General features: G+C 46.3%; 2 protein-coding genes across 2 annotated transcripts in view; both read left to right on the top strand.

The window, feature by feature from the left end:
- The window catches only part of JMJD1C (jumonji domain containing 1C), a 1023975-nt gene that overhangs the window by 180953 nt on the left and 816167 nt on the right, over positions 1–26855 (top strand). The window lies entirely within an intron of this gene.
- LOC142502123 (disintegrin and metalloproteinase domain-containing protein 10-like) overlaps positions 1–26855 on the top strand; it is a 440300-nt gene that overhangs the window by 26008 nt on the left and 387437 nt on the right. Inside the window, exon 2 of the mRNA XM_075612980.1 lies at positions 16053–16203. Within this exon, the coding sequence (XP_075469095.1) occupies positions 16053–16203 (151 nt within the window). The remainder of the gene's footprint in view (positions 1–16052; positions 16204–26855) is intronic.

The following is a 26855-nucleotide window of genomic DNA, read 5'->3' as shown; positions in this document are numbered from 1 at the left end:
TTTCTTTCTTTCTATCTTTCTTTCTTTCTTTCTTTCTTTCTAATACAATGGGCGGATGTTGTCTCATCGTCTTCTTGGCATCAAATGAGACGGGACGGGCCTTATATAAGGGCGGTGATGTCACTTTTTAGTGTCAAATAGTACATCCCCCAATCCGGGGGACATGTACCGAGAATATCAACTGATCCCTGCTTTACTACTTTGTCAGCTTCTCCCCTTTTTTCCTCGGTGCATGCCCCCCACCCCCCTGTTTTGTGGATACGAGGTGTCAATTTGTGCCTGGTTCCTCCTCTCACCAGGCAGGCTATTGCCCGTGGCCATTCTCTCTCCGAGGCCAAGCTACACCGCCATCCATCCTCCTTTCTTTGGCATATCCCTCTATACCTTTCCTTTCTAAAACTACTTTTTATCTCTAAATAAAAATATATTTTATACCTACCATCACATTCAATAGTCCACTATTTAACTGCCCTTACTGTATTTCCTAGCTGCTTGTTAAAATTCATTCTCTCCATTTTCAAGGGGTTAGCATGTGTCTTTTGTACTGAATTTGAGATAAAAAAATCCCTTCATATTAAAGTTGAATATATTTGTAAATACTTATAATATCCCTCTTAGACAGTTATTTTCTAATTCGGGAAACTTTTAAAATGTCATTTAATAGTGGAGAGGCTGAGACTGAAATGCATCAGTGTTTTCATAGTTAAGGTAAACTAATTAAAAAGTTATAATAATCCAGCGGGAAAGAATGAGGATTGAAATAACAGTTTTAGATATAGATCCTAGCAATGCTTCTGAGAAAGAGATCACAAAGTTTAGGAAGAAAGTAAATATGAGATGAAAATATTGAATATAATTCATAGTTAATGTAATCACGGATAAGGTATGTAACATGGTTAGTATTATCTGCCTGTCTCTTCCCCTGTCACGTAAGGCCGTAGCAGTCTAAGGGTGTGACAGGCCAGTTTTTGGGATTTTGACCTCCCTCCTGCTCCCTTTTGAGTGACAGAAGATGGTGGTGACTCATGGCCTGGTTACAGCCTATCTGGTATAGGTACAGACCTTGAGTCCGCCACTTGTGGTTCCTCTGAAGGGAAGAGCCAAAAGTTAGGAGTCTGTTCCCCTCCTCCTTAGGAGGTGGATGTGGGTTCCCTCTCTCCCGGCTGGGAGGGAGAGGCCAGCCAGACCTCATGGCTGGCCTGTAAGATCTAAAGGCTCCAGACTCAAGAGCATGCATTATCCAGAAGCCTGGAATCTTCTGAGACCCTGTACCCGCTGTTATAACATCTATGCAGTGATGCAATAAAGTCCCTGTTCTATTATATACCTGCCTGAACTGAGTCAGTGAGGAGGTGTATGGGATAATGCTTCAGGAGGAGACTGCCTCTGGTACTACCAGAGTTCCATGAAGCTGGAGGCACTGATACTGGACCAGATGACATCACAAGTCTGTCCTGGTCTCCACTACACCGCAGATCCACTCAGCTCTCCTGGACCAACAGGTATGCCTCAGCACCACACAGAGACAGTAACTAGCCGTGTATCTCCCAGAGGGATGGGGGAGGAGGGGAGTGCATGTGCTACATTTGGAGGCGCTGCTGAGAGCAGGACGGGTTTTCAGGACTGCAGAAATGCAGCAAGTAAAAGGGGACTTTTTAAACAGCAGTAGGATTTCTGCGTGGGCAGAGTCAGGACTGTGCAGGGTATCAGGCAAGAAGGGGCTGTCACAGTGACTTATTACAGGCTGCAATTTACACCAAAATAACTGAATTGAACTGGTACGAGAATTAGATATGATAAAATATAATTTATTCCTTTATAAAGGTGAACACACGAGATATACAAATAACAGGCAAAATATGGACACTTACTTAAAGGTTAGGACAGAAAGCCATCAGGATACAGGATGGGCCATTTCTTCCATAATTCAGTTGACATCACCACAATACATGCGGATCATGAAGGCACATGAAGGACAATTGAGTAAGGGATGACTCTGACTTATATACCATTCTACCCCTTCTCTTACACTCAAGGTGCCGAGTTGTCTAGCAAAAAATCCCTTTGAAGCTCTTTGAAGCAGATTTTTGACTTCCATTGTTAGTGTGAAGTATCACACTTAAAAACCACTCAGTTCCTTGGTTCCTGGGCCCAGCATAAACAATTAGGCAATTAGCCTTTGATCACCGGGCTATGTTAATTCCTGCAGGATGCTCTTCCTGCTTATTAACATAACAGATGGAGTCTGCAGTTTCTAGAACAGACCCAAACCACATATACATTTTAATACATACACATATTAAAATACCCGGTTCTGGTAGGTCCAGCGGGTCCAAACTTTCGAGACCTTAATGCCGGAACTGGGACACCATATGGTCCGAGTTTCAGCCCGCTAGGACCTGGGAAACCGGAGTTACACAAATATCACATAAACCGTTTCATATTTTATTATAAAAATCTCCGCTAAAAAGAAATCTCAGCGTTTCACTAAATCCCCATTGAAAACAACGGGCTCCGCCGCCGTGGGTTTCAATGGAGCAACTCCGCCGTTGTAGTCAATGGAGTTTCCTGCCATAGACTTTCAATGGGGAACCGCCGCCATTGAAGTCTATGAGAAAATCCACAAATCTTTACATTCGTCCACACTCCGTCTGGTTGGTCTGAGGGGGCTGGGAAGGGGCATGCATTAAAGCCAGAACCTTGGCTACATGCCACCCAAATCCCATCCCTCTGGGCATTCCAGAACCGGAGCTATGGACTTACACTTTTCAACATTTTACACTTAGTCATTTTTCCGCCACGCGGCTTTCCCCCCATTGGAATCAATGGCAAAGGTCCCGAACTTTCAAGGGGGTCCATACTCTGTCAGATTGGTCCAAGAGGGTCAAGGATGGTTCTGCAGCCATGCCGGAGCAGTGCCTACAGGTACCCCAAACCCTGGCCCTCTGGACCCTCCGGAACCGGAGATATGGACTCATGATTTTCTGCTTTTCACACTTAGTCGAAATCCTGAGCTGTTCCTGCCGCCGCCATTGGAACCTATGGCGCGACCCGCTCTCTTGGCACGACCCGATGGTGGTCGAGTGGGGGGAGGCCTAGGAACTAGGGGCAAAAAGAATTTTATTTCTAGGTGCTCTGGAACTTTAGATTCCCACGCCACTTAACATTGAACTTGACTAAAGTGATTTAACTCTTTTAAAGGACATTGTATCCGCTTTGCGGTTTTGCGGTTTGGACGGCAGCCAACTCGTTCCTGGAAAACGCCGTCGAGGAATCTCCATTGAAGTCAATGAGCCCATTGACTTACAATGGGAAACCGCCGCTCCTCCTCTCGGACGCCACCTGCCGGTCTTCACGGGAAACAGGTCCAAAACAGCAAGACCCGCCATTGAAATGCATTGAGCTCTAATTGCGGCCTATGGGACTCTGCAAACTGGTGCCTGAAAAGGCGGGAAAATTACACAAAGGGCTATAATCACTAAAGAAGTATTAAACCTTGCCCTCCCGGATGGATCCCAGCATGTAGGTGATGCAAACACTGGAATAACATGATACATTTACACAGGGGAATAAACATTTGGATCTTGAAGCAAGGCAAAACACATTACTGGACCTCAGCCCAGTTAACCCCTTGCTTCTCTGATGAGAGTAGAGGGTGGCCAAATGGGGTTGTAACCCCTTTAATCTCAGGCCAAATCCTCCCTATCATCCCAGGGGCCATGGCCCCTGATTGGATGTTTCCAGGGATCTTTTGGTACCCACAGCAAAGTAAGAAGGAATTTCTCCCTGAGACTACAACAGGGGGAATAGGAACCTTCCAGTTCGTTCCTGTGAAAGGCGGGAGGCTAGGATATTGTATGAGTCATGACCCAAGGTACCCCTTCACCACTTTTTCTCTTCAAGTTATGTTCTATATTGGGAGCTAACAGTAGGAAAATTATCCTGTGAGAGTGAACCCCAATTTTAAATCTTCTGTAAGGGACAATCCATTGCAGTGTATGTGGGGATTGAGCACCTGGCAGACTCTGGACCTTTCAAGAGGGTCCTAAAGGAGAAAAGTAAGGAACAAGCCCCTGATGGTATGGTAAGGGACCTTGTGTACCTGACTTTTCATTATGTGCTGTGTTCTAAGATGGCATTAACTGCATGGTGCCTGTCTAACATTCCAAAATGGCACTCTCACCAAGAAGTAGCAGACCGCAGGGGCTGCATGCCCTATTTTGCAAAAGTTTGCAAAAATTGTTGCATCCTTTTGGTGCCAAATGCTGGCACCGCCCAGCAAAAGTGACTGGCTCATCCTGAGTCAGGTCAGCCTTCAATCCAAACAGTCTTGCCTTTGATTCCACCTATGGGAGGAGCGATCATCTACTAGCCAACCAGAGACTGTTCTATGCTGGGAGGAGTCAGCCACGCTACTCCAAGTGTTTTATTCTGTTCAAGCTGAGTAAGAGTGAGGAGCACTTATACAGCACGCTCTCTACTACCTATCTCAATGGCTTCTAATAATCATGCGGCCTTACTGGAGCTATACACCGCTGAACCTGCTGAGGGCCTGTGTGCCCTTACCAATGTGTCCGGATGCTCAAGTGGTCTTGTGCCACCTACAACTGTTTCTACTGCCGCAGACCCCGCTGTGGGCCCGTTTGTCCTGTGACAACCATTCTAGCCTCCTGTGATGGTGCCGACGGTCTGAGGACTGGGATCCATGACTGCCGAAATTCCTGAGGGGGAATGGACTGCTCCAGGGGTGTTGGGTGTGGGTCTCCAGGTGAACCAGGAGCATGGTAGCTCCATAAGCATGGCCGCCCGGGCGACTGACTCGCCCCTGCATCGCGCCCTGGCGGAGGTGTCCCCATCTGTTGCTGTCCCTGATGACATCTGCCGGGTGGTACCTGTGGAGAAGAGCCCATCAGCTACTTACCGTGTCCAGTGAAATTCCAGCCCAACCACGTCCATCAGAGAGGCTCCGGAGATTCTGGAACGTCCAAGGAGCTCTGCGACCCAAGATGACGTAAGTGCTGTGTCGGACCTGCCTTTGGAGGAATTCGGGGACGTCACCTACCAGCTGTCTGGTGGGGTTCCCGCACCTTCCGAATTGCAGGTCTCTGTTGCGGCCTATCTGGAGAAGGTGCCTGGTGCGGCGTTGCCTCGTGTGCTGCGGATGAGGAACTTCCGGTTCAACCGGTTATGACGTCTTCGCCGCCGCTGGACTTGAGCCTGCCTGGTGGTCTCGCGAGACTGTCCGTGATGATGACGTCGACAAGATGGCGTCACAAGAATCCACGGAGCCTGCTGCACCATCGCTAAAGTCAGCAAATGTGAGTGTGTGTCAGCTTTCCCCAAATGCTTCCTGCCATATGGCCAATTGTAATGGAGAAGATCACCATACCTCTGAGTCCCTGCTTATGTCACCTTCCTGGGGCAAATGAAAGCCTCACTATGCTGAACAGGCCGTGGACTGTGCTATGCCCCTAACACCAGCCCTTGCATCCCTTGTCCCATCCAATGCTACCTCTGTGGAGAACATTGTGGACATTGCTAAAACCACTCCTGTCCCTGCCCAGGCCACTGTTAGGGATCCTATTGTAACTCTAATTGTGCGTTCACGGTTCCTCTGTGATAATGTGCTCCTACGGTATACTTTGTGTGGGTCAAGGACTTCGAGCGACAGGCTATTAAGAAGCCTAATCCCAAATATTACAAGTAGTGCCCCATACTCTTTATGTTAAAGAGTTAGTAATATATCATCGCCGTAAGCAGTGGATGACCGGGGTTCTATCATGGTTATGTGTACCCTCTTATGTCTAACCTGTTTCCATCTGGCAGACAGATGGTGCCCTAAATTTGCTCCTAAGCGAGTACGTTGGTATTTCCCCCAGGGGAGAGTGTAACATGGTTAGTATTATCTGCCTGTCTCTTCCCCTGTTATGTAAGGCCTTAGCAGTCTAAGGCTGTGACAGGTCAGTTTGTGGGCTTTTGACCCCCCCATCCTGCTCCCTTTTGAGTAACAGAAGGTGGTGGTGACTCATGGCCTGGTAACAGCCTATCTGGTATAGGTACAGACCTTGAGTCCGCCCCTTCCGGTTCCTCTGAAGTGAAGAGCCAAAAGTTAGGAGTCTGTTCCTCTCCTCCTTAGGAGGAGAATGTGGGTTCCCTCTCTCCCGGCTGGGAGGGAGAGGCCAGCCAGACCTCATGGCTGGCCTGTAAGATCTAAAGGCTCCAGACTCAAGAGCATGCATCATCCAGAAGCCTGGAATCTTCTGAGACCCTGTACTCGCTGTTATAACATCTATGCAGTGATGCAATAAAGTCCCTGTTCTATTATATACCTGCCTGGACTGAGTTAGTGAGGAGGTGTATGGGATAATGCTTCAGGAGGATACTGCCTCTGGTACTACCAGAGTTCCCTGAAGCTGGAGGTGCTGACACCAGACCAGATGACATAACAAGCCTGTCCTGATCTCCACTACATTGCAGATCCACTCAGCTCTCCTGGACCAACAGGTATGCCTCAGCACCACACAGAGACAGTAACTAGCCGTGTATCTCCCAGAGGGGGGGGGGGGGGGGTACATGTGCTACAGGTATATTTGAGTTGTTTTACTATTGGTAGTGAAGTGTTTTTGGTTCAGATGAAGTCATCCCTCTTTGGATATGTTATGTTTGAGACAATGGAGGAACGTACAGGAAGAGTTGGTTAAGAGGTATAGTGTCAGTAAAATCTGAACTCATATGGAAACATCTCAAAAAGAGTGATATCACTATTTTATTGATACCATATTAAGCTAGCAATGCGGTATCTATAAAACACTAGAAATCAATAAAAGCGATAAACCACATCTGGCAAATGTATATGATGCAAAAAGTTATATGATCCCTCTCTCACTCTCCCCCCTCCTTCCCTCCTCCCCTCACATCCCCCTTCTCCACCTCATTCTCCCCATCTCCCCCTCCTTCTTCCCTCCTCCCCCTCCTTCATGCCTCCCCCTCCTTATTCCCTCCTCCCCTCCTTCTTCTAGCCTCCCCCTCCTTAATTCCTCCCCCCTCCTTTACCCTCTCCCCTACTCCTTACTTCTCCCTCCCCCTCTGTCATCCTTCCCATCCTCCCCTTCTTCCCTCTTATTTTATCCCCCTCATCACCAATCCTCCCCCTCCATCTCCTCCCTCTCCTTCTCCACCCCTCCTTCTCCCCCCTCCTCCCTTCCCACATGCCCCCTTCTCCTACTCCCCAAACCTCCCCCTCCTCCCTTCTCCTCATGCCTCATACTCCCTCCCCCCCACTCTCATTCCATCCCCCCTCCTCCCTTTCTTCCCCCATCTCCCCTCTCTCCCACTTCCACACCCTCCCTCCCTCCTCCCTTTCCCTCCTCCCCTCTCTTTCTGCCCTCTCCCCATTTCTCTCATTGATACCTCCTTTTCCTCCCTCCCTCTCCTCCCCCTCCTCCCCCTGCATCTCTACCTCATCCCCCTCCCTCCCGCCCCTATTTCCCCCAATCACTCCTCACTCCCCCCTCATTCTGCACCACTCCTCCCTCCTTTACCCCTCCCCAACCATCCACTGTCCTTCCCCTCTCTCTTCCTCTCCCCATCCTTCCTTCTCTCCTCCCACTCCCGCTCACCCTACCCTCTCTCTCCTTGCCTCCTCCTTTCCCCCTTCCCCTCTCCAACCCCCTCCCTCCCTCTCCCTCCCGCCCCCATTTCCCCCAATCACTCCTCCCTCCTGTGACGAGATCAGGGGTAATCAGACCTAAATACCCGGCTGATTAACCCCAACTCGCATTGAGAATGAAAGGGTTAAAAGTATTTGCAATGCACTGCTTTCTTTGCTCTGTGCCAGTCTTCTTAACCCCCATTTGCAGGCTATTCCCAGCCTGCTGTAATGAAAATGAATGTAATGCCTGCTATATCCTTTTTGAGACACAAGATGGAGTAGTGAGCGCCAAAGGCAGCACTGATTGAAGAAGAGTGGCAAAAGTTTAAAGAGACGTTTGTAGAATGGGTATCCATTTCTATCGGCTTGACCCTGAAACCACAAGTCAATTGAATAAGTGGCTTGCGGTTAAGTTCTGAAGGGTTTTATTGATAGAATGTATCCGTGCCTTGTTAGCTCCGTAACTTGAAAGGCGGAAAGTCAATTGCCGTGGGAACTGTGTCAATTGACCTGAGAATTCGGTGAACTTGGCTCACACAAGCCGGCATTTCAATTAGGGGGACTAACTCGAGAACCGGGCACCCAGTACCCTGGTTTTTGTTGTGCAAGTGTAAATAAATAAAACATGAAGATACATATAAAAATTACAGTGATAGTATACCCACAACATCAAGTTTGAATAAAGTGTGTAAAACTGTGATTTTAAAATGTACAGGCAGGAACTGTTTTTCTGTCAGCCCGGGAAAAATCCTCTGACATGTAAATGTGCTAGGGGTGAATGAGCTGAGGGTATTTTCTTCCTGGCACTTCAAAGGGGTCCCGCTGAGCCGGTGACCCTCAGTCTAAAGAAGTGACAGGGATGAAAGACCTCAGAGCACCATAATGTATACATGGCCGGACACCTGATAAGTACCAGATCCTGGGCCATTGACACCTTGGGGCCAAGCCCCAGATTCAGGGGTGCCAGAAAAAGGGCGTATCTCAGGTATATAAGTGGAGAAACTGGGGCGCTGCCTTGAAGAAAATGCTACACTGTCACAAACAATATGGGTGAACAGGCGTGTCGGGCGGTGAACGAGAGTAAGCGACCGAACGTATTGAAATATGCTGGCCCGAACTCTCGCTGCTGCTCAGCTGAAAGATGGTCTTCCCAGGATCCTCAGGAAATAGATGCAAACAGGTCAACAGCAAGCGCACATAAAACAAAAAAGAGACTGATGAACAATTAATTGTACGTTGACTTTCTCTAAATGAATTTATCATGAAATCTGAAGTGGAGACGTGAACTACATGTATAAAAAAAATGATAATCAACATTCACACGGCCATATGTGAGTGACAATCACATCTGTTGCAGAATAAACTGTTCTGGAATGGCATCAACTCCTGTTCCTGATTGAGCGCCTTCCCGTCAATTCCAGGGTGCCCTCAGACAAAAGATGAGATGGAAACAGCATGTATCGGTCTCACATGCAGGAGTATTCACAGTGAAGTGAATGAGGATGGTGGGGGGTATAAATATATAATAAATAATATTCACTCACATGGGCTAATGTGAGTGCCCTCCTATCTCGAGGTTGATGATGACCTGCAATGTGCTCGCCTCACACCTTAGTCTCCTCGTCATGTAGTATTTATTAAATAGAACAAGTATAGGAATAAAAGTATAAGTATGCCACTTACACATAAAAATCCATAATACTGTGCACCTTGGGTTGGTATCTTCCGGGTTCCTGCTGTGATGTTGTTTCCTCCATCTCTGGAGGTGCTTGCAGGAGGTTCCGGTGGGCTATGGTGGCTCAGTAATAGAAAGAGTAATGTCTCAGTCTTCTGGAAATGCCAAGTACTACTCCAGTACTCTATGCCTCCTGTTCCTGTCATCGCATGTTGTGTCCTGCCTGGATTTCCACTGGGACTTCTACATGCTCTGCTTTGGCTTTCCAGAAGACTGGGACATTACTCTTTCTATTACTGAGCAACCGTAGCTCACCGGAACCTCCTGCAAGCACCTCCGGACGCGGAGGAAACAACATCACAGCAGGAACCCGGAAGATACCAACCCAAGGCACACAGTTTTATGGATTTTTATGTGTAAGTGGCATACTTATACTTTTATTCCTATACTTGTTCTATTTAATAAATGGTTATCCCTTACACGTTATCTCCTTCATCTGTCACTACATGACAAGGAGTCTAAGGTGTGAGAAGAGCACATTGCGGGTCACCATCAACCTCGAGATAGGAGGGCACTCACATTAGCCCATGTGAGTGAATATTATTTATTATATATTTATACCCCCACCACCCTCATTCACTTCACTGTGAAAACTCCTGCATGTGAGACCGATACATGCTGTTTCCATCTTATCTTTTGTCTGAGGGCACCCTGAAATTGACGGGAAGGCGCTCAATCAGGAACAGGAGTTGATGCCATTCCACAACAGTTTTATTCTGCAACAGATGTGATTGTCACTCACATATGGCCGTGTGAATGTTGATTATCATTTTTTTATACATGTAGTTCACATGTCTCCACTTCAGATTTCATGATCAATTCATTTAGAGCAAGTCAACGTACAATTAATTGTTCATCAGTCTCTTTTTTGTTTTATGTGCGCTTGCTGTTGACCTGTTTGCATGTATCTCAGGTATGCAAAGTTGCATAGGTGTCAGGCTGACACATGCGCTTTGCAAACCGGAATGTCTTTTTGCCTGGTTTTACAAACTGCGGGCAAAGCGGCCATTGGTGGGGAAAGTGTTCCCACGGCGGGGATAGGGTGCACATGTTACAGGTACCCTAGAACAGCCTATAATTGTGCCCACCGGACTATCCCTTGTGTTCTTTTTATTCTTTTTGTCGAGAGAAATCAAGAAACCACATATGATGTAACTACGCTTCACGCAGGACTTCGTTCAAAGCACAGCGGTAACGGTTCCAGTACGCAAGGGGTTAATACCATCGCAACCAAGAATTTACCCCAAACTACGGAATTCGTTAGCCCTGGGGACTCCCGAATGAACGTCTACGAAGTTCTACAAGATACTTTGATTTGGCCAAGATATCAGATCGGCAACTTGTGATCTAGCCTCGGGACCTTTAAACAAAGACTGCATTTCTTGCGCTTTCGTGAAAAGGACAATTTATTTAGTTTCCCTATCCCAGTAAGTGTTGTTTTAAGTGTATTCTGAAGTTGTTGTGTGTTTGTCTATTAAGGAAATAAATCACAATTTATTTTACTCCTTGTTCTGTTCAATCGAGTACCCAGAAATATAAAAAGTGTTGGCAAAGTTGTGTCCACTGTGACACCTCCCCGTGACACCTCCCCCCTCGTTCTGCGCCACTCCTTCCTCCTTTACCCCTCCCCAACCATCCACCCTCCTTCCCCTCTCTTCCTCTCCCCATCCTTTCTTCTCTCCTCCCACTCTCTCCCACCCTATCCTCTCTCTCTCCCCTGCCTCCTCCTTTCCCCCTTCCCCTCCCCATCCCCCACCCCTTCACTCTTCTCCCTCTCTGCCCTCTCTCCTACCTCCTCCTCCCCTCTTCTCCCTCTTTCCCTCATCCTCCTCCTCTTTCCCTCCTCCTCCTATTTCCCTCCTCCTCTTCTTTCCCTCCTCCTCCTCTTCCCTCTTCCCCTCCTCCTTCCAACTTCCCCTCCTCCCTCTTTCTTCCTCCTTTCCATCCCCCCTCTTCTCTTGCCCCCCTCTACCTCCCAATCCACCCTTCTCTCCTCTATCCACCCTCCTCCCCTCTCCCATCCTCTCACACCTTCCCCTCTCCACCTTTCCCACCCCCTAACTCCCCCACCCTCCTTCTCACCACTCCATCCGCACTTCCCCTCTACCTCTTCATCTCCCCTTTCCCTCTCTACACTTCCCTACCCACTTCCCCTCTCCCCCAGCCTCCTCCCCCTCCATTCCCTCTCCCCCTACTTCCTCCCCTCCCCTTCCCCCACCAATAACTTTCCTCCTATCTGTCCCTCCTCCAAACCTCCTCTCCCACTCCTCTATACCCCAACCTCCTCTTTTCCCTCCCCCTTCCCTCCTCCCCTTCCCCATCACTTTCCCCCAATCGCTCCACTCCCTCTTCCCCAATCCCTGTCCCCTCTCCCCCAACCTTCCCTCTCATTCCCTCTCGCCTCCTTCTCCGAACCCCTCATTCTTTGTCCCTTGCCCTTCCTTCTCCTCTTCTCCCTCCCCTCTGCCTTCACCCCTTCCTCTTTCCCTCTTACCCTACCTCCTCCCATCTCCCTCACCTCTTTCCCTTTCCTCCACCACCTCCCATCTCCTTCACTCCCTCCCATCTTCCTCCTCCCCAGTCCCTCCACTCTCACAACCTTCCCCTCTCTCTCCCCCTCTCGCTACTCCTCATCACTTCCCCTCTTCTCTTCCTCCACTTTCCTTCTCCCCTCCCTCTGCCTCCCCTTTTCCTCCCTCCCTCTCCACCTCTCTCTTTCTCCTCACTCCCCTCACCCCCTCCCTCTCCTCCCCATTTCCCATCCCTTTCTTCCCTTTACCCCCTCTCCCTCCCTTCTCTCTCCTCCCCTTTTCCCTCTCGCTTTCCTTCTCTCTCTTCCCTCCCTTCTCCCCTCCCGCTACCTTTTCCATTTCCCCCTCCATCCGCCCATTTCCTTCCTTCACCCCTCCCCCTCTCTTTTCCCTCCTGCACTCCCCACCTCCTTCTCTCTTCCGTCTTCCTCCTTCTCCCCTATTCTCCTTCTCCCCACTCCCGTCTATTCTCCGCCCCACTCTCCCCTAGTCTCTTCCTGACCACTCCCCTCTTCCCTCATCTTATCCCCCATTCCCCCATCTCCCTTCCTTCTCTCTCTCCCCTTTCCCACCTCCCCACCCTATCCCTCCTTCTCCGCACCCCTCCCTCTCATTCTACACTCTCCCACCACACTCCCCTCGTTCCCCATCCTCTCCCTTTACCCACCTCCCATCTCTCCCCACCCTTCTCTCTCCCTCACTCCCCCACCACTCCCCTCTCTCCTCCCTTCCCCCCTCCCCTCTACTGCCTGCCCCTCTTCCCCTGCCCACTCCACCCTCCTTCCAACTTCCCTGTCCCCTCTTCCCACCTCCCTCCTCTTACTCTTTCCCTTCTTCCCTCCCCTTCCCTTCTCCTCTCCCATATCCTCCTCCCCTTCTATCCCAACCCCCCTCTAGCCCTCCCCTCTCCCCAAACACTCTTCTCTTACACTCCCTTCTCCCTAAATTCCTCCCCTCTCCCCCAACCTCTCCCCTCTCACCCTGCCTCTTCCCTATCTCCAATAAACCCAACCCCTTACCTCCCCCACCTCCTTTACCTCCCACCCCTTCCCTCCTCCCCCACACTCTTTTTCACAGGGGAGCTTTGATGCTGTCTTTAAACCTTTATCTTTATTCATTAGCACCATTGTATCTGTGTATTAACTTGTTTTGAGATTCCCTTCTCCCCATCTTAATTATTTTTTCGCTTGTTTTTGTATTCCCTCTCTTCCCCCCTCTCCCCACCACAAGATTGTTTTATTCATGCTATATGTTGTGACGAGCAAGTGTAACCAGGCTTCATAATTAAGGTTAAGCCCTCTGATTGCCCTGGGTCCCATGGGTCCCTGGCATCTACCCAGCACTATAAGCCAGGGGCCAGGTATATGTACATGAAAAGTTAGTGGCCCTTGCTTTTCCACTTTTCATGTTCCCTTTATCCCAGACTCATGAATCTTGCTGTGTGTATGTTTTAGGTGGGATATTTGGGTAGGAATGCAATTGTTTTGTTAGCAGGAGTTCGGGGTCCGGAGCTACCGGTGGTACCTTCATTGTACCCGATATGCAGGCACTATTTGCAGGTACGCGAGTAGAATTACACTGCAGCTGTCCAGCGTCTCCCAGACTCCTGAGTTTCGAGCTCCGATATCCCAGTCCTAAGTCCCTGACATTCATGAGTCTCCCCAATGTCCCTCATTTATTAAAGTATACTTTATTAGGTTTGATACATTTCTTATAAGGCTCTATGTAGTTTGCCCGGGCATCCAGTTAAGGTGCCAGTAAGTCTGCATAGAGTCCGTAGTTCAAAGGGGAGAGGATGTCCGGAGGTGGGAAAACGATTGATGAGCAAGGAAAGGGCAAATGGCCAGGCCCATACTACAAAGGGCACCCTGCAGGGACACCTTTTGTAGTTTCCAGACTTGGTGGACCCGGCCCTGCAGGTGGCAATGAATTAACCAGGGAGAATGCATAGGGTCTTCTCTCCTTTTGGCTAAAATCATATTTTCGTGCACACGGCTTTTTGAGCCTGCTGGGCATGCCTAGTCCTCTGATGTCAGTCGGAGTCAAGCCCCTCTTTCTATTGGCTGACGGGGAGAAATTCCCATGCTCCGATTGGCTGCTCCTTCCCCCTCCGTTCTGGGGGACTGTATGTAAGGTGCTGACCAAGAGAGTCCATCCAAGCCAACCAATGAGGTGACTTGATGAAGCTACAATGGGCTTTTCAAAGTTGCTCTATTCGAAATAACAGAGCGACCAGCTTCGTTTGGAAGCCTGAAAAGTTTGCCAAGCAGAGACTAAGTCCCATCTTTTGCGCCCGAGTTCTCAGAATCGAACGAAGCGGTCGCGGCTAGGAATTGAAGCCAAAAAGAGGACCAGGAGAACCAAGGGTATATCCCTGTCAGGATAAGCTCATCCAAGGGGGCGCCCTGCACTTAGGAAAGCCTAGATGTTTCCCCCAGACCCCCAGTAAGTATATTCTTAACTGTTCCTTGTGTATTTCTACTTGTTGTACGTGGGTTTACCAAAATAAAAAAATTTGATTTTACCATCATGTTCTTCCTAATGAATGATCCCGGTAATATATAAATGGTGTAAAAAGTACCTGGTCTCCCGTGACGCATGTAAACTAATTTTTGTATGTTGTCAAATTTTCATAAAACCAATAAAATATGAGTATTTAAAAAGAAAAGAGGCGTCTAAGAGGGAATATGATAACAATATACAAATATATCCGGGGACAGTACAAGGAGCTTTCACAAGAATTACTCATCCCAAGGGCAGTACAAAAGGACAGTACATAGGACACTAGGTCATCCCTTAAGGTTGGAGGAAAGGAGATTTCACCAGCAACAAAGGAAAGGGTTCTTTACAGTAAGGGCAGTTAAAATGTGGAATTCATTACCCATGGAGACTGTAATGGCAGATACAATAAATGTGTTAAAAAAAAGGTTGGACATCTATTTAGAAAGGGAAGGTATACAGGGATATACTGTGACGGTGCTCTTCTCAAATCAGGAAGTGGAGCCGCAGGGCTGAGGTAGGGATGCAAATAAACCGACCAGAGCCGAGGGACAGAGTCCTGAAAGAGTATCCGTAGTAGGTAAGCAGGCAGGGGTCAGGGCTGGCGACAGAGTTGCAAAGTCCGAAGACAGGCAGAGATCAGGGCAGGCAGAAAGCAGCGAGGTCGGGGTCATGCTCCGGGGTCAGCAACAGGGGAATCAAAACAGACAAAAGGATAAAGCGTAACTGCAAAGACCAACAAGAGCTGCAAACGTAGGAACTTTGCTCGGCGACTCCCATAAGGAACTGCAGCCTTATATAGCAGGCTGAAAGTACCCAAAATGGCCACAGCGAGCAGAAAGGGCAGGTTAGTTGGAAAACCCGAACCGCAGCAAAACCAGGTATGGACTGAGCAGAATCCTTACATATACCAAATAAGTAAACATAGGAAGGATGTTGATCCAGGGAGTAATCTGATTGACAATTCTTGGAGTCAGGAAGGAATTTATTTTTCCCCTTATGAGATATAATTGGATGATATGACTCTGGGATTTTTTGTTTGCCTTCCTCTGGATCAATATACTGTAGGTACGGATATAGGATAAAGTATCTGTCATCTAAATTTAGCACAGGTTTAACTTGATGAACGTATGTCTTTTTTCAACCTCATCTACTATAGAACTATGTAACTCCCACTCCCCTCTCACAACCCTCCCTCTCCTCTCTCCCTCCCTCCCTCCCCTCTGCTCCTCCACTTTCCCTCACTCCCTCCCCTCACCCCCTCCCCTCCATCCCTTTCCTTCCCCTCTCCTCTCCACTCTCACTCCCCTCTCCACATCCCCTTCCTTCTCACCCTCTCCCCTTTCATCTCACTCTCCCCCTCTCCCTCTCCCTCTCTCCCTCTCCCTCTCCCTCTCCTCCCCTCCTCTCCTCTCCCTAATATTAGTTTAGTGGATACCCATTTCACTCAGGGCATATAACATCCGTTTATGCATGTCATATTATTTGCCAAGATTTAATGGTGCTTACTGCATCTGACTCATTGTGTCTGTATTATTTTAATAAGTTCAGTGCAGCCGTCCCTCATAGCGCTATATAGGAGAAAAGTATTATTAACATAAAGCGCATTACTGTAATCCTTGTGTTTACTTTATAGGAGGTAACCATAAACGGATAAGACCATTTCTGAAATACTATGAAACACTATCCTATGACAATGACGCCCTACATGAAAATCACCTAAGAGCAAAAAGAGCCATTAAAGAAGAGGATAAACAGATTCCCCTGGAGCTTTTTGCATATAAAAGGTATAGGTTTCTTATGGAAAGCAGGTTTTTTTCACGGACCTCAGAACTTCAGTAAATATTGGAGGTCATATTTACTAAGCAGTGATGCTTCATAATTAGTCATTTTATTTAATTATTTATAGCACAGCTCAGTAAATATGACTTTTTAATGACAATTTATGTGAATGGGGTTTAAGGTGTTTTCATGCATGACAGATGTCTTATAGATAAACTGCTTAAAAAATGTGTCCTTTTTAGGTTCCATTTACCTGAATGGGGCATCTCCTAGCATGGAAGTTGTTTTATAGAGTAACTTTTGTTATTACATATGGCCCCACATGTTTCATTTAAATCAACCACTTAGTCAGTTCAATCAACGCTGCTCAATATGTTTCCCACATTACCAGAATCGGAGTTCCTGTATAGTTGAGTTGCAATACTCCGAGCATTAGATAGGGTCATGTGGGCCCTGTAACAGAGTCCTCACCACAAACAAGGCATGACCGCGAGGCCGATGTGGGGATTTGATATAATACCAACCCACAGTCGCATGGTCACGTCTGGAGGGTAGATTGGTCGAGGTAGCCGGGTCGGGGTAGGAGAGGTCTGGATGGTCAGTAATATTTGCCGAGGTCAGTGTTGGAGAGTAGCGGATCGTAGGAGGTACTTAGCCGTGGTCTGGATTGGAGAGAGGCGGCTCATCGTGGTACTTAGCCGAGGTCAGTATTGGAGAGGTGCAGATCATCGAGGAGCTAGCCGTGGTCTGGATGGAGAGGTGCGGATGGTCGTACATAGCCGAGGTCAGGAGAACAGAAGAGCGGAGTCCGGAGGAAAAGCTAAGGTCAGGAGCAAGGTTCTGGAAGCACGACAAGACTGTGGCGGCAAGACAGCAGTAAACACTTTGCTCATAGGAAGGTTTATGCTCAACCAATTTGCCAGTGTGGCAGCTGAGCATATAAAGGGAGATTGTCCAATGAGAGGAGAGCATACTCAGTAGTATGCCAGGCTGTGGTTGGCTGGAGAGGATCAACACAGGTGTATGTCACGGGAGACCAATGCTTTTAACACAAAAATACCCAGATCTTTTGATTGAGCAAAACATGAGATAAAATAAATTGTGATTTATTTACACGAGAAACACACACAGCTTGATATACAAAATAACACGAATAAAACACTTACTGGAATGGGGCAAAACGAAATAAAATGTTTCCGGAACGGACTTCACCGAAATAAAGTTTCTAGGCACCAATTCCCAGGAGCGGGGTTGGTCCTCAAACAGAGTCGTGAAACAGTTTTGGCTAGTGGATGCGTGCTGCGTGACAGGATCCTTCTCTCCTATCAGGATCTCACCCGGTCCGCTCCTCCGCTCCTCCCCTTCCTCTGATAGGTCCCAACCCACTATTTAGTCTCCCCTCACCATTACCTCCTTGCTCGGCATAGCTTCTGTACCTTGGTGCTGTCTGATTGTGCCTGGCTATCTTGTCCTGTACCTTGGTGATGTCTGATTGTGCCTGGCTATCTTGTCCTTCAGTTCCCTGTTCCTGTCCCTGGATATTCTGCTGACCTCCCTGGAATTTGACCCTTGGCTTTTGACTTTGACCACGCTGCTCTCTGGTACCCCTTGGACTTGGCTTTGGACTCTCTACCTTGCTGACCTCTATTTCCTTTGGACATGGCTTACAGACCCCTACTATGCTGCTCTCTCCACTCCACGACCCAGGCTTACGGACACTCTACCACGCTGCCCTCTCTACACCTAGACCATTGGCTTACGGACTTTACCTTTCAACACCGGAGTTGGCAAGTACTGAACTTTGTCTATTTTTGTTATCAGGACCAGCTACGCTACTACCACACTCTGGCCGTGCCCCCATTTGCTGTTAGGTGTGCGGTATTACTCCTTTCCACCTCAGTCCCGGGGTCTCGTCTGGCTTGTGGGCAGGCCGAGCAATACATTATGCAGAGCCCATCAGACCCAGACCCCCCTGAGGTGGAAGATACCCTAACTACCATCTCCAAACACTTTACCTTCTTTGACAACCAGGTCACCACTCTTAATCGGTCAATGATAAAGCTACTCACAGCTCTAAACAGAGAGTACAAAAAAAGTTAATAATGAGTAATGATTACGTAGGACTGCTGAGGTAAGCAACGAGGGGATTTCACAACGTGGGTGTAACAGGAAGGTTAGGTGGATGAAGAAGACACTGTGGACTGCGTATATAGGGAAGGGGAGTTCCAATGGAAACCGCTACCTGAGATCCTTAGGATATAGAGAGCCTATGTCGGTGCCTCTATGGATCCCTCTTGTAGCACTCCTCATGCGCAGCCCTGTCTGCAGAAAAAACGAAGTCGTCCTGGATATCCACTGCACGGTCTCTCATCTCTGGCGTGGAGTTCCCGAGTGCCGGAAGTGCGTCATAGCACGTCCGGTCCGTCCGGTGAATCCTCCTCTCCCTGTAGACACGTGATTTCACGGGGGAGAATGCAGTAAACGCCAACACCCACGTACCCTCAGATCCTCAGCGTGTCACTCCAATCCAGCAACGACAAGATGTAAGGTGAAGATTGGAAAGTAGAATCGCCAAAGTCCTAAAAATGCACCATAAGCTCACCAAGTTGAGGGCTAAAAAAGTTTAATAAAGACTACATAAAATGAAAATAAGGAAACAAACAAAAAACTAATACATAACAACCCTACGCGTTTCAGGCACCTTAGTGCCCTTTCTCAAGGGGGATAATGGGGACTGAGAGTGTATCTGGTATATATAGCCCCTCCTATTCAATTAGCACGCAGCTGGAATGGATTGATATTACATTGATTGGTTAATTGTAACATCTTATATGTCTGTGGATATTCAAGATGACCAATGAATATTCAAGGGAACATACCAAAAAACTTAATAATAATCAAAGTAATTAAGGAATAATATAACTCATATAGTTACAAATAAAGATTAAAAAAGATAATCTTTAGATTTGAGTATTATCTCAATGGTGCGATCCCATAACATAGTAATGATATTTATATGGAGACATAGTATAGTCCATTAAAGCAAAGGGAAAGGGGGGGGGGGGGGAAGGGATAATAACAAGGGATTGATTGGGTGGAAATGCTAAATAACAAGGGTAGTCATAGCAATCATGAAATAATGCTTACTGTCTATAAGACAAATGTTCATATAATTACAAGTGGTTGCTTAGAAATAAACAACAAGATTTTTGTACTCTTCCGATCAAATCCCGCATCTCACATTCCATTCTTCTCCTCACTTTTAAAGCTTTACACTCTTCTGCCCCTCCTTACATCTCATCCCTAATTTCTCGTTATGCACCATCCAGACTCTTGCGTTCTTCTCAAGGATGTCTTCTTTCTACCCCCTTTGTATCTAAAGCCCTCTCCCGCCTTAAACCTTTCTCACTTTCTGCCCCACACCTCTGGAATGCCCTTCCCCTCAGGACCCGACTAGCACCCTCTCTATCCACCTTTAAGACCCACCTTAAGACACACTTGCTTAAAGAAGCATATGAATAGCACTGTGGATATTCTGAACACGATACATAAAGCTTGGCCCCCTGCAGACGCACTTACCAGAACTCCCTCCTACTGTCTCTGTATGTTCTACCTACCAATTAGACTGTAAGCTCCTCGGGGCAGGGACTCCTCTTCCGAAATGTTACTTTTATGTCTAAAGCACTTATTCCCATGATCTGTTATTTATATTATCTGTTATTTATTTGATTACCCCATGTATTACTACTGTGAAGCGCTATGTACATTAATGGCGCTATATAAATAAAGACATACAATACAATACAATACAATACTCTCTGTTTAGAGCTGTGAGTAGCTTTATCATTGACCATTTCTAGCATTTGCTACTTTACCTGCTCACAGAGAGACTGCACCTCTACAATACTTTGATACATCACTTGTAGTTAATCAGCTCACCATTATATCCTTTTTCCTGACACTATTGTTCATGTTTTTAGGAATTTTTTTTAAAGATTTTTTATCATAGGTTTTTCTCTTAGATTATATGTTAGTTACAAGTAACTTAACACTTTGAAAATTTGGACTTACTATTTACCTGATACCATTTCACTGCAGTTGGTTTGGTTTGATTATATATATTTTTTGAGAGACTGGTATACTTTGAACTTTTTTTCCAATCATTTTCTGCAATCAAGTACTTTATTGAACACAATTATGGATTCAGAAACAGAACCAGATACAGCTAAAGAGTCTACACCTAAGACACATTTCGCATTTAATTGCTTTGATATTGCTGATAGACTCAGAAAAGCTAATTCTGTTTTTGACAAAGACCATGAACTGTTATGTGAAGATGCGCAGGATTTAAAAAAGTATTTTTTGCAATTGGAAAAATTGATCTCACATGATCGAAGGGTTTGGTGGGAAATTACTACCCTTGAGAATTATCAGTTGACTAAGCGTATTCCCAGAGGTTTACGAATGAAAAAAAAACCCACTTTTGGCTTTGAGAACGATGAGTTTGAGAGACAGTGGAGACAGATTTTGGATGACTGTTCTCTCAGAGTCATTGATTTAATTATCTCACACAGACAAAAAGAGAAATTATTAGCAAAAAAAGAGGTGCAGAAACTTCAGGATAGATTATCAGAATTCACACATATGAATGAATTCACTGAATTTGATGAAAAGTTAGCTGCTAATATTACTAAATTTGAAAAAAATCTTATGCAAGCTAAACAGATTAAATATGACAGAGATAGACTTGATTACGAACGTAATCAAGTCTATCTATGGCAGAAAACACAACCTATGCCTAAAACAGTCCAAAAACAATCTGGTGATTATGCAGCCCAAAAACATAAACAAAACAAACCGACTAAATCTATCCTGAAAAAAGCACAAGAAAAACAACAATCTAGTAGACAGTATGATAGAGATACTACTGACATTGATACAACAGACAATGAGTCAGGTACACACGGGGTGTCTTTTTCTGAATATGATTCCCTGGCCTCTTCTACTGAAGGTAGACAAGACACACACACAGTAACCCAAATACTGTCTCCAAACGCCAAACAAGGTCAAAAAACGACGAAAGAGGAGATATAAATCCAAAGCCAAATATAGGGGGACAACCAGCGAAAAAGAGACGACAATAAATATTGACGAGACCAATGTAATAAATCTGTCTAAACATGTACTCACGAGGTCTGAGTTACAGGTCTTGGATCTGGGTTTAACGTTTTTCTCCTGATAAAGATTTTGATCTTTTCTCCGCTACAGTTGATTTATTTAAATTTATTAGAAAACTTTCATTAAAAAGATTTTTTAAACAGAGAGAGAATAATGTGGACAGAGGGATCGGAGTCACTGAAATTGACGTCAATAGAGGTGATGATTCTAGTGTTAAACTTTTTGATATTAACAACCAACTTACCTTTAAGGAACACTGCTCTCTTAATGATATGATGGGATTGTTAGAAGAAAATGTTAAATCACAAGATCCAAGTCTTAACTTCCTAGGTAGGAAACCATCAGGATTACACAACAAATCTAAGTTTATTCCAGATAATGCAAGAGGGACAGCCATTGAATTATTTAGCCAAGCAGTTCAGAGAGATTTTCTCCTTTTGTCAAAGGGTATACAATTTTCAGTCAAACCTAACAATAGAGATAATCTTAGTCCAGAGCTTAGACATGCGCTATCTACCCTCAAAAATAATGAGAACATAGTAATTAAAAAAGCGGATAAAGGTGGCGCAGTCGTAGTTATGGACTACAATTATTATCAAACTGAAGCGTTCAGACAATTAAATGATAATACATACTATGACATTTTACCCTCTGACCCAACGAGAAAATTTCTATCAGAACTCAATGAGTTGTTGGAAGTGGGAAAGGATCTTTGTCTGCTATCTCCTAAAGAGTTGGACTATTTACAATGCCAGCATCCATTCATTCCCGTGTTCCACCACCTACCTAAGGTACACAAATCGTTAGAAACACCACCGGGGCGTCCAATAGTTTCAAGTATAGGGGCACTGGGTGAACACTTATCCATTTACATAGATTATTATTTGCAACCCATTGTGCACACCCTACCTTCTCACCTATTAGACACGTCACACCTTCTCACTTTATTTCAAGATTATCACTGGTCACCTGATTTTCTGTGGGTTACTTTAGATGTTTCTTCACTTTATTCCATCATTTCACATGCACACAGTATATCAGCCACGAGACACTTTTTAGATCTAGATCCATCACTATCACCACTACACACTGCCTTTTTACTTGATTGTATACACTTTTTGCTTACACATAATTATTTTCTTTTTTCTGGCACTTGCTACCTCCAGACACGTGGGACTGCCATGGGCACATGCTTCGCACCTTCCTATGCAAATCTTTTCATGGGTTGGTGGGAAGCGACCCACGTGTTTGGAGATAGCAATCCCTTTCGACACCACATACACTTCTACCGCCGCTTCATTGATGACCTACAGAGGCGGCACATTTTATTTGAGTGCGGCTAGCTCAGCAAGCCGGGGGATGCCCCGGCATGCTAGCCGCACTCCCTCGGCGTGCTGCGCGTCATCGGCGTGCCGCGCGTCATCGACGCGCGGTCACGCGTCATCGGGTGCCTGCGCCCCCTGCACGCGCGTCCAGGGCTCCCCGAGGGAGCCCTGGTGTCCCGCGATGTGGGGGACGGCGGCAGGGGGTTCCGGGGGACCCGGCGAGCGGAGGGAGAAAGCCCCGATCGGAGGGCGCTCCTCCGCGGCTTCGGCGCGCGCCAGGCACATCCCGGCGCGCGCCTGGTTACTGCTGCGGCCGAGACCGGGCAAATGCTCAAATAAACTCGGCCGCAGCAGTACTGATCATCTGGAGCGGGACGGTGGAAGAACTACAATTGTTTATTAATTTCATAAACACTAACACGTTTAATCTACATTTCACATCACACCATCACTCCACTTATATACACTACCTTGATTTGAAACTTTATGTGGGTTTGGACCAACGGATTCATACTGACATTTTTCGCAAGGACAATGCCAAAAATACCTTGCTACATGCAGGCAGTGCACATAGTCGTGCTCTTATTAAGGGGATACCCTATGGGCAATTCATTCGTCTTAGGAGGAATTGCTCTAATTTGGAAGATTTTCATAAAAGATCAATTGAGTTAACCCATCGTTTCCTCGCTAGAGGATATACAAAAACCAATATCCAAGAAGCATATCAAAATGCTCTCCAACAAAATAGAGAGGGGATGATCAATAGATCTACAGAACAAGCTATTAATAGATTTACTGATAGCAACATCTCTAGAGAGAGAAATACAAACACAGACACCCCATATTTCATTACGAAATACAGCAGGCAAGCTGAAGCAATCCAAAATATCGTAAATCAACATTGGTCTATATTAACCATTGACCCCCTGCTCAGGAGCATTACCACCACGAGACCCAGATTTGTCTTTCAAAGATCACAAACTATAGGAAATATTGTAGCCCCCAGTGTAATTAAAAAGAACATATCAATTACAAAAAAAGAATTTTTTCCTAGATTAAAAGGATGTTTTGCATGTGGGCGCTGTAAAATTTGCAAGTATGTTACGAAATCCACAATTTTCACCAACATTGATAATACGAGATCTTACAACATCCCAATGTTCATAAATTGTAGAACAGAGTTTGTGATCTATATGCTGACTTGTGGTTGTCAAAAGAAATACATAGGTTTAACAACACGCATGTTTAAATTGAGAATCCTCGAGCATATGCGATTAATACTTAAAAAAGATGAGATACATCCTTTATCAAAACATTTTAGTATTTGCCAAGATGGTACCTTAACAAGTTTCAGATGCACAGCAATTGAACAAATCCCCATACATTACAGGGGCGGTGATAGAATTAATACACTTTACCGCAGCGAGGCCCACTGGATTTTCACACTCGATATATTAATTCCTAAAGGGTTGAATACAGAGTGGGACCTTAAATATTTTCTTTAACATGTTCATTACTTTGGATAAATTGCATAATGTTTATGAATGTTTACATCTGTTTTCTTATCCAGCATCTGTCTTTTGTTATAATTAACATTGTTTGGTAATCTTGTTGTTTATTTCTAAGCAACCACTTGTAATTATATGAACATTTATCTTATAGACAGTAAGCATTATTTCATGATTGCTATGACTACCCTTGTTATTTAGCATTTCCACCCAATCAATCCCTTGTTATTATCCCTTTCCCCCTCCCCCCCCCTTTTCCTTTGCTTTAATGGACTATACTATGTCTCCATATAAATGTCATTACTATGTTATGGGATTGCACCATTGAGATAATACTCAAATCTAAAAATTATCTTTTTTAATCTTTATTTGTAACTATATGAGTTATATTATTCTTTAATTACTTTGATTATTATTAAGTTTTTTGGTATGTTCCCTTGAATATTCATTGGTCATCTTGAATATCCACAGACATATAAGATGTTACAATTAACCAATCAATGTAATATCAATCCATTCCAGCTGCGTGTTAATTGAATAGGAGGGGCTATATATACCAGATACACTCTCAGTCCCCATTATCCCCCTTGAGAAAGGGCACTAAGGTGCCTGAAACGCGTAGGGTTGTTATGTATTAGTTTTTTGTTTGTTTCCTTATTTTCATTTTATGTAGTCTTTATTAAACTTTTTTAGCCCTCAACTTGGTGAGCTTATGGTGCATTTTTTGGACTTTGGCGATTCTACTTTCCAATCTTCACCTTACATCTTACACCACTCTTAATCAACAGATGGCTACCTTATCCGTTCAGATTCCCCAGGTTAATGTCTCCTGTTCCGTTATCTCTCCCACTGTCTTCGGAGTTGCGTATCCCAACGCCCAGAAAATATGCGGGAGACCTGCTTGCATGCCGTGGGTTTCTAAACCAGTGCGAGATCCAATTCGAACTGTCACCTTTTCGCTTCCCAACGGATCGTACCAAGGTAGCTTATGTTTTTTCCTTTCTCACCGGGGATGCCCTGGCCTGGGCTTCACCAATCTGGGAGCTAAAACCTGAACTCGCTTATAGCTACCCTAACTTTAAGAGGGAATTTCGTTTAGTCTTTGATACCCCTGGACGTGGTGATATGGCTGCTTCCTCCTTGTTCCACATTTTGCAGGGTCGGAGATCGGTGGCACGTTACGCTCTGGAGTTCGGGACTATCGCGGCTGAGACTGATTGGAACGATGGGGCATTTTCCACTTTCCAAGGCCTTAATCGCTTTGTGCATCAGGGTGGATCAACGACTTCTGGAGAGGCGGGCTGAACGTCAACGTCCTCGTACTTCTGTTTCTATGACTTCTACTTCCAGGTCTCCTGCTCTTGTTCTACCAGCATTGGATGCTCCGGAACCGATGCAACTGGGCAGTCATCAACTTTCTTCTATGGAGCGACTAAGTCGGAGGAACGAGGGCCTGTGCTTCTATTGTGGATCTCCTGGGCACATCCTGCCGTGTTGTCCCTTGCGGCCGGGAAACGCCAACGCCCAGTGAGGTATGGGGGGATCTCACTGGGTACCATCTCTTCTTTCCCCTCTCCCGCACTGTCACGGGAGACTCCTGTGGCGGGTAGGATCTCGGTGGCTGGAACAGCACGAGCGTAGTAGGGGTCACAAGCAGGGGTCCAAGGCAGGCGGCAGGTAGCGAAGTCAGGTAACAAGCAGAGGTCCGAGGCAGGCGGCAGGTAGCGACGTCAGATAACAAGCAGAGGTCCGAGGCAGGCGGCAGGTAGCGAAGTCAGGTAACAAGCAGAGGTCAGCAACGAGGAGACTGGAACAGGACAGGGGAGCAAGGACAGGTCTGGGGGCAGGGACTGAGAACAGGAACAAACAGGGACAAGCCAGATTACCAACAAGGGCTTTTACTGTGAACAGACTTCTATGGTACAGGTACAGAAAACAGATCAGGATCAGAGGCATATGCAATACTGAAGGAGTCTGACTTCAAGCAAAGGCAAAGGAAAACAGACAGGAAGCAGAGCCATAAGACAGAGAGAGGAGCAACAAGAAGAAAGACAGGACAGAGAGGAACCCAGAGGAAACAGAAGGCAGCAGCACACCCGGTGGACAAAGAAGAACTATGGCTAGGCTCCAGGTCTAGGAGACCCTGACATTACTCCCCCCTTTCAAGAGCGTTCTCCGGACGATCCTCCAGGCACTTCCCGGAGGCCTTGATGGAACGGCGACTCAAGGTGACCCACCTCAGGTGGCTTGTCAGTGGGCAGAGGGTACTCCACAGGTACATTGGGTGCGGCAAGGAACCTCCGAATGGGTGCATTCAACCCAAAAGCAGGGGCAGAGATATCAGGAACGTGGGCAACAAGGACGGGTGCAGCTTTTCCACATGAGTCAGTGGGGACACAGAGTTGGCTCACCATGGTCTCCTCTTGCGACTGCCGTTTCGTGGCATCAACCAATGAAAGACCAGCTATTTGAGTTTTCAGCTCTTGAAGCTGTCCTTCTGCACTTCTTTTCCCACTCAAGGCAGTTGTCAGTTCAGCTTCTTCTTTTCTCATCTGCAGCTGCCGGTACGCCTCCCGGGCCTTGTCCAGCTCCAGCTGCAGCCGAACCTTATCACGGGCTGTGTGGTCCAATAATTTGCAGGCATCG

Source organism: Ascaphus truei, chromosome 8, assembly GCF_040206685.1.
Source record: "Ascaphus truei isolate aAscTru1 chromosome 8, aAscTru1.hap1, whole genome shotgun sequence".
Classification (NCBI taxonomy): domain Eukaryota; kingdom Metazoa; phylum Chordata; class Amphibia; order Anura; family Ascaphidae; genus Ascaphus; species Ascaphus truei.
This window is presented reverse-complemented; position numbering and strand designations above follow the sequence as displayed.